The following is an 8,343-nucleotide window of genomic DNA, read 5'->3' on the forward strand; positions in this document are numbered from 1 at the left end:
CCATGCGCGATGGCGTTCCTGGTAGTCCCAGCTATTGTGGGAACTGGAGCAAGAGGGTGGCTTGAGCCCAGGAGTTCAGGGCCAGCCCGGGCAGCACGGTGAAGCACTCGTCTTTATTATTTAAATTTTTTTTTTTTTTTTTTTTTTTTTTTTTGGTTTTTCGAGACAGGGTTTCTCTGTGGTTTTGGAGCCTGTCCTGGAACTAGCTCTTGTAGACCAGGCTGGGCTCGAACTCACAGAGATCCGCCTGCCTCTGCCTCCCGAGTGCTGGGATTAAAGGCGTGCGCCACCACCGCCCGGCTTATTTAAATATTTTTATCTATGTGTCTGAATGGGGGTGTGGAGGCTAGAAGAGGATGTCTCCAGGAGCTGGATTTCCAGGCAGTTGTGAGCAGCCACACGTATGCTGGGAACCAAATTCAGGCCTTCTGCAAGAACACCAAGTGCCCTTAACCACCGAGCCATTTAACCATTTATTTGATTTGGTTTTTGGACGGGGTCTCACTATGATCGGCCTGCCTTGTCTCCCAGTGCTGGGATGAAGCCTACACTACTACACTTAGCCCTATCTTATTTTCTCAGCGAAATGGTGACTTTACTCTTCTTTTTTCCAGGGTGGAATTCCAGAATAAATTCTACTCCGGGGCCGGTTTCAAGTTCCTCCCCTTCTCCTTTGAGCATATCCGGGAGGGGAAGTTCGATGAGTGAGTCCCTGGCAGGGCGCATGCCCAGAACTGTTCTCCCCCCCTTGCCTCCACAGGGATTGTCTGTGTTCCTTTTGCCTGCTGGTTGTGATCCCTGGAAACCAGGGCATCTGTGTGACCCCTGCGACCCTTGCCCCAGCTGTGAGTCGTTTAGATAGGTGCTGGCCTTCCCCGGGTCTCTGCACCCCAAGCCTTGTGTAACGTACAGATTTCCTAGTGAGAGTCGGATGGCTGTGCCTGATGCCCATCCACCCCCGGCACCAGTCTCGGCCTCCTGGCCTCCAGACAGACAGCCCTGTTCTACTCCCTACTGGTGAGCCAACCCGCATAGCCACGTGGGGGCACAGGGCCCTCGGGATGGAAGGGGTCCCTCTCCAGGCCACAGTGCTTGGTCACACCGTGGAGGATCAAAACAGGTTCCCTCCTGGTAGGGGACATGGTTTATGGAGCATATCCCTCTCCAGGTAGCAGGGACAGTCAGGAAGATGCTCTTGTTGCCCTTTGCCCTCCGCTCTCCGGTTAGTATTGATAGGGGCTTCAGCTAGCCCCGCATGGGCCATGATGAATAGCTTCTCTTTATCACCCCAAAGATCCCAGGAGGACCAGCACCACCCTCCTAAAGAGCTTCTTCTCCCAGCCCTGTTGGCCCAGCATAGCATCCCTGGGAAGGGGATGGTCTCACAGGGCTTCCCGACCTGAGATTACCCTCTACCCAGTCTGCACGAAGGGGCCTCGCCCTACACTCCATCCCAGGGCAGAGGTTAAAATTGGCGCTCTTCTGGTGCATCCCCGAGCCCTTCCTCCATCCTGATCATGATGTCCCGAGGCTGTGGTCAGTAAGGTTGGTTCTGCCGGCAGACCTGCCTTATCTGCCACTGGTAGCCGCTCCCCAGCTCCCACACTGACCCCGCTTTCAGAAGTGGTGTCCTGGGCGCGGAAGGTCAGTCTCCTTTTCAATTAGCTAACTGGGGGTGACTGGTAGGCTGGCGGCACAGGTGTGGTGCGCGAGCGCCATACAGCCCTGCCAAGCCCTCGTCCCCATCTCATGTCCTCCTGGCTGTGGATCTCAGACCCTTCTAATCATGTGATGACCCGTTCACTCACTGCCTTCGGGAGGCGACACTAAATTTGCAAGACCCCTCCCCTCCCCCACCCTGGCACCCACGAGAGCTCCTCAGACACTCTGGCCCACTGGAACCCTATCCCGAACCCCTCTCCTTTTGTGTCCAGTTTACACAAAGACCTTTGTTCTGTTCACAGTGAGGCCTGAGGCAGAGTTCTTTGTCAGGGACCCTCAAGGCCTTCTGTCCAGACAGACATTCCTGTGCTGAATAAAGTGTGTTTGACTCTCACCAAAGCTGCCTGTCTCTGAGTACACAGCCCTTGTCCTCCAGCCCCGCCCTCTTGAGCCCATCTGGTACCCACACCCTCTTCCTCCTGCCAACCTTTCTGCTTCTCTTCCTGATCTGAGGCCACAGTTGCCATGGCCCTGGCTGGGCAGTTAGTTTGTGAAATTAGCGCCTTATCTCGAGTTTCTCAGGCACCTTCCAACTCCTGGGAGCCAAGTTAGCCTTGCAGAGCTCTGGCAGCCTTTATCTCCCTTCCCTTCGCTGTGCGGCCCAACCAGAGAAGAGGGCCGGGGTGTCTGCCCCCACCTTCTCCATGTATGCTCTCCAGGGCACCACGGCCGAGCTATTTTAAGCCCTGGTGCCTTTGGCCTTGGTGTAAGTAGAGGCTTGGCAGACTCTTAGGGTATCTGGAGAATGTGAGGTGCTGACGTAGACAAGCCATGAGCCAAAGAAGCAGCAGACTGCAGGGAGGTGGCTGGGTGGGGAGGGGACCTCCCTTTTCTGAGACATACACATTCTTCCTCTGCCCCCCCCCCCCCCACACACAGGGTTTGTGGCACAGGAATGTAACACCTGCTTCTGAGGGGCAGGGAGAGGTGGGACATCCTGTTCATTCCATCTCTTTTGGGGGTGGGGGGTTCGAGACAGGGTTTCCCCTTGTGTAACTGGCAGTCCTGGAACTAGCTCTGTAGCCCAGGCTGGCCTCGGACTCACAGAGATCCGCCTGCCTCTGCCTCCCTAGTGCTGGGACTAAAGGCATGCGCCACCACCGCCCAGCTTCATTCCATTTTCTTATCCCATTTTAGCCTAAACACCTCTCTCCCAAACAGCGGGCACCCACCCCTGGAGCAGTACTCCCCACTCCAGAAGACTATTCAAATAAAAGGCCCCAAGGGAACTCTCAGCCTCTTGCTGTTACAGGCTCAAAATGGAGGCCTAACTAGAATAGCAGAGTTGAGAATTCAGGATTAAATCCTAATTTACAGTCAGTGAATTTCAGACAAAGAGGCCAAGATGATTCTGTCAGGAGAGAACTGGGCATGACACTATGCCTGTAGTCCCAGCACTCTTGGGGTGGATGCAGGATTGGAAGTTCAAGACCAGCCTGGACTACATGAGGCCCAGTTTCCAAAACAGCACAACACAAGCCCTTGTTTTTATTAACTAGTGTTAAGACAGCTGAGTGTCCATCTGCAAAGGAACACGTTTGGATTGCTTCCTAACCGTAACAAAAGTGAATTCAGACATGGGGCTGGGGCCTGTGAGTTCAGCACTTAAGAGCCTGGGATGGAAGGCTCTTGAGTTTGAAACCAGCACATGCCATATAGCTAGATGATGTCTTAACAACCACTTAAAAAAAATGAATTAAAACCGGATCGTAGACCTAAATGAGAGAGTTAACACTATAAAACTCCAGGGACCTTCAGTTTAGCCAATGATACTCCCACACGAGTAACAAGATAAAAATACAGACGCTAGCTTTCAAACGCTTGGTATGCTTTTGTGTGTCGAAGGTCGGAATCAAAGCGCCTGTTGACAGAGAGAAAGAAGAAAGATCATAGCCAGATACCCAGTCTGAGCTGTGCCATCCAAGGAAAGGGTCAGATGCCCCGAGACTGTCAAGAGGAAGCAAGCCTCAGAGATAACTGTTTCCAAGGATTGTCCAGGGCTTAGGGGACGCTGTTCAGTGCTTGTCCAGCCTGCACACAGCTCCCCACAGAAGCCCGACTGTAAAGATGGAGGCTTGCTTTCCTTGCCTTTCTTTAAAAAAGAAAGAGTGGGTGCCTCACATGCCTGTAGTCTTGGTACTTGGAGCTGGAGCAGAGGAGCAGAGGTTGAAGGCCATCTTCACCCTTGGCTACATGGTGAATATGAGACAGCATCAAAAAAATGTAAAAATCTGCCGAGATGGCTCAGCCAACAAAAACGCTTGCCACAATAGCCTGATGGCCCAAGTTAGATCCCCAGACTCCATGTAAAGTTGAAAGGATAGGAGGAACCCCACAGAGTCCTCTTCTGATCTCCACCATCCACCCCCTACACCCCGTCATACACACAACGATAGTAAAAATAGTTTAAAATTTAGAATGAAGCTTAAGCCGTGCACAAGCGGCACACACCTTTAATCTCAGCACTCGGGAGGCAGAGGCAGGTGGATTTCTGTGAGTTCAAGGCCAGTTTGGTCTAAAGAGTCCCAGGATAGCCAAGACTACACACAGAGAAACCCTGTCTCGAAAAACGAAACAGACAAACCCTTAAATCTTAGCTCTCTCTCTGGGTGGGGGGCGGGGGGCATGGGGGCTGGTAGGCTGGCAGCACAGGTATGGTGCTGTACAGCCCTGCCAAGCCCTCGTCCCCACCTCGTGTCCTCCTGGCTGTGGATCTCAGACCCTTCTAATCATGTGATGACCCGTTCACTCACTGCCTTTGGGAGGCGACACTAAATTTGCAAGACCCCTCCCCTCCCCCACCCTGGCACCCATGAGAGCTGCTCAGACACTCATCTAGGCGGGGCTGACCCACTGGAACCCCGTCCCAAACCCCTCTCCTTTTGTGTCCAGTTTATAATACGCTCTTTTAAAAAGAAAACAGGCTTGGGTGGTGATGGCAGGTGGCACACACCTTTAACCCCACCTGCCCCCCTTCTCTGGGGGCTGGGGTTGTTCATGTTTACATATGAGCATGGGTATACATCAAGGTCAGAGGTCAACACTCTTTCTCTGTGGTCTCCGCCTTATTTCAGCCTCCCTTTTTGGCATTTTTGAGACCGTGTTTTGCGGTGATCCCTGGCCACCCTCAACTCACTATGTAGATCATCCTGGCTCGGAACTTGCCATGCCCTCTGCCTTGCAAGGGCCAAGATTTACAGGCGTGCCCCAGCATGCCTGACTAATCTCTCCACCTGGTAGATTTATTGGTGTGTGTATTCGTTACATTTCTGTTGCTGAGATCAAACACCGTGGCTAAAATTGGCTCTCAGAAGAGTTTGTTTTGGCTACACAATGTTATTAGGCATGGCAGCAGGCACGGGGGCAAGAAGTTGAGAGATCACATCTTTAACCACAACCAGAAAGTGAAGAGGGCAAACTGGAGGAGAGATGGAAGAGACCTCCTAAAGCAGTGGTCCTCAACCTTCCTAACACTGCGACCCTTTAATACAGTTCCTCATGTTATGCTGACCCCCCCCATCATAAAATTGTTTTCATTGCTACTCCGTAACTGTAATTTTGCTACTGTTATGTAAATATATATGCTAGGTAAACATATATGGTTTTTTGATGGCCTTAGGTGGCTCCTATGAAAGGGTCCTTTGACCTCCAGGTTGAGAAACGTTGCCCTGAAGACTATACCATCCCCAAATGCTGACTCTAACCACTTCCCAGGGACCAAGTGTTGAAATATATAAGTCTATGGCTAACATTTCTCCCTCGAACCACTGTGGTATATAATCCAAATAGAGTAGGAGAAGGGCAAGATGTAAGACTTTCCAGGTCTGGCTGGTGGGAACTGGGGAGAAAGCAGAACCCAGGAATCCTTAGCTAGGTTGAGTCCAGACACTTCCGGTTTCCTCCAGCCAGCTGAGGATGGGCTGACCCGGTCCTGGGCTGGAATATGTGAGGAATTATGGGTGAGGAACAGGCTCCATTGTGCCTGCTTCTCAGGGCATGTCCTTTTCCCTTTCTGATTCATCAGCTGAGAGCCTGCACCCCTGTCCAAGGAATACCCTCATCCTGAGGTGCTACAACCAGCCTCATCAGAGAGGGCCGCGGGTCAGCTGGCAGGACGAAGCTTCACAGGAATGGGGACATCATCACTGCCCATCACTGCCTTCATAATTGGAATCGGCCGCTTTCCCCAGTCCACGGAGAGATGTAGACGTTACCGCGGGGCAGAGCTTGCTGGCAGCCTCTGCCCTGGAATTTAAACAATGACCCACCTGAAGCCCCCCCCCCCCTCGCTCCCAGCCTACCCTTCAAGTCCTGTGCTGGGTGGAGGCTGCTCCCTGGTGGCCACACAGGGAAGTCTCATTGCACACAGCAAGGGGTTAGGGTAGTAGCTGGCCTTTCAGGCAAGCAAGTGGATCGGCAGGGCAGGAAGAATCCTGGTTTATTCCAGAGTGCGTTAGCAGAGGGATGGTTAGAGACAGCAAGCTGGAGACCCCAGGCAGCTTGCTTCACACATTAGTGAAAAGAGTAATAAAGCCTGTCCCACACCGACAGGAACAAAATATACTCACGGTTCTATTATAAAAGTGAGTTCTCGCTGGGTGGTGGTGGTACACGCTTTTAGCCAGCCTGGTCTACAAGAGCTAGTTCCAGGACAGGCTCCAAAGCTACAGAGAAACCCTGTCTCGAAAAAAAAAAAAAAAAAACCAAAAAACAAAAAACAAAAAAAGGAAAAAAAAAAGTGAGTTCTATGGCAGCCCTGATGGTGCTGCCTAGATATCTGTACTGAGGACACAGTAGCAGGAAAAGACAGCAAATTTGAGACCAACCTCTACATAAGAAGTTCCAGGCCAGCCAATTTGATGAAATTGCCAAGAGGGAGGAAGGAGGAGGGGAGGGGAAGGGAAGGGAGGAGAGGGAAAAGAAGAGGGGAGGGGGACAGGGGAGGGGAGAGGGGAGGGAAGGGAAGGGGAGTAGAGAGGAGAGGAGAGAAAAGAAAGCTGGGCAGTGGCAGTGTACACCTTTAATCCCAGCACTCAAGAGACAGAGGCAGTCAGATCTCCTAGTTCAAGGCCAGCCTGGTCTACAGAGTGAGTTCCAGGACAGCCAAGGCTACACAGAGAATCCTGTCCAGAAAGAAGAAAAACAGAGGCCGAGTGTGGTAGCCACACTTTTAAACCCAGCACTCGAGAAGGAGATTTCTGTGAGATCAAGGCAACCTGTACACAATGAGTTCCATGGTGAGACCACACCTTAAGAAAAAGAAAGGAAAGGAAAGAAGAGTTAGTTCAGTGCTCAGTGTATAAGAACACCGGTTGCTCTTCCAGAGGACCTGGGTTCCATTCCCAGCACCCTCATGGAGGCTCACAAGCCTCTGTAACTCAAGTCCCAAGGGATCTGATGCCCTTTTCTGGCTCTGCAGGTACCAAGCAGACCTGCGGTGCATAGACATATGGGCAGGCAAAACACCCATGCACGCTTGATTATTTGACTAATAAATTAATTACAAGTGAGCCTCCCATCCCCAGCACCCCACTGTGGTACAGCTGTGCACATGCCATGATGGGTGTCTGCCCAGAGGGCCTCAGCTCTGCAGCTCTGGCATGAGATCCTTGGGAAAGTTCAAATTTCTTCAGGTTCATTGTGTCAGAAGTCTAATAGACAAACGGGAGGGTCAAAATTGTCTCTTTAGAATACTGGTTCTCAACCTCTGGGTCGTGACCCCTCTGGGGTCAAACAACCCTTTCATATAGGGTCACATAGCAGATATCCTGCATACCAGACATTTACATTACAATTTATAACAGTAGCAAAATTACAGCTATGAAGTTTTTCTGTTATTTTATTTTATTGGTTCTTCACAACAAGGTTTCTCTGTGTAGCTTTGGAGCCTGTCCTGAAACTCGCTCTATAGACCAGGCTGGTCTCGAACTCGCAGAGATCCGCCCGCCTCTGTCTCCTGAGTGCTGCCACTGCCCAGCAACAGTTAGGAAGAAGCAATGAAATAATTTAATTGCTGGGGGTCACCACAATGTGAGGAACTGTCTTTTTTTTTTGTTTTTTGCAATACTGTTTAGCCTATTAGCTTATACATATTTCTAGCTAACTCCTTTTTAAATTGATTTTTATTGAGTTCTATATTTTTCTCTGCTCCCTTCCCTGCCTCTACCCTCCTCTTCAACCCTCTCCCAAGGTGCCCGAGGAACTGTCTTAAAGGGTCACAGCATTAGGAAGGTTGAGAATCACTCACTGGTTTAGAATATCCAGGATGTTTACGATAGCAGTTTAAATTTATTTCCTTTCCTTTTTTAAAAAAAGGTTGTTTTTTTATGTATTATGTATACAGCATTCTGCCTGTATGTCTGTCTGTACTCCAGAAGAAGGCATCAGATCTCATTATAGATGGTGAGCCACCATGTGGTTGCTGGGAATTGAACTCAGGACCTCTGGAAGAGCAGCCAGTACTCTTAACCCCTGAGCCATCTCTCCAACCCAATTTTATTTATTTCGATGCATGTGTGTGAACGTTTGTGCTGTATGTGTATGCATCTGTGGCCACCCATCTGTATGTGTGCAAGCCAGAAGACATCCATGTCCAGCACTCCCTGCTTGCTTTCCTTGAGA

At 50.7% G+C, this 8,343-nt stretch overlaps 1 protein-coding gene across 4 annotated transcripts in view; it reads left to right on the forward strand.

Moving 5' to 3' along the window:
- Window positions 1-846, forward strand: part of Atp6v0a1 (ATPase H+ transporting V0 subunit a1) — a 55,338-nt gene extending 54,492 nt beyond the window's left edge. For all 4 annotated transcript variants that reach the window (XM_057774279.1, XM_057774280.1, XM_057774281.1 and 1 more), the window contains one exon: window positions 615-846. In XM_057774279.1, the coding sequence (XP_057630262.1) occupies window positions 615-708 (94 nt within the window). In that variant the 3' untranslated portion in view covers window positions 709-846. The remainder of the gene's footprint in view (window positions 1-614) is intronic.
- Window positions 847-8,343: the final 7,497 nt, after the last annotated feature.

The sequence above is a fragment of the Chionomys nivalis genome, chromosome 7, assembly GCF_950005125.1.
Source record: "Chionomys nivalis chromosome 7, mChiNiv1.1, whole genome shotgun sequence".
Taxonomy (NCBI): domain Eukaryota; kingdom Metazoa; phylum Chordata; class Mammalia; order Rodentia; family Cricetidae; genus Chionomys; species Chionomys nivalis.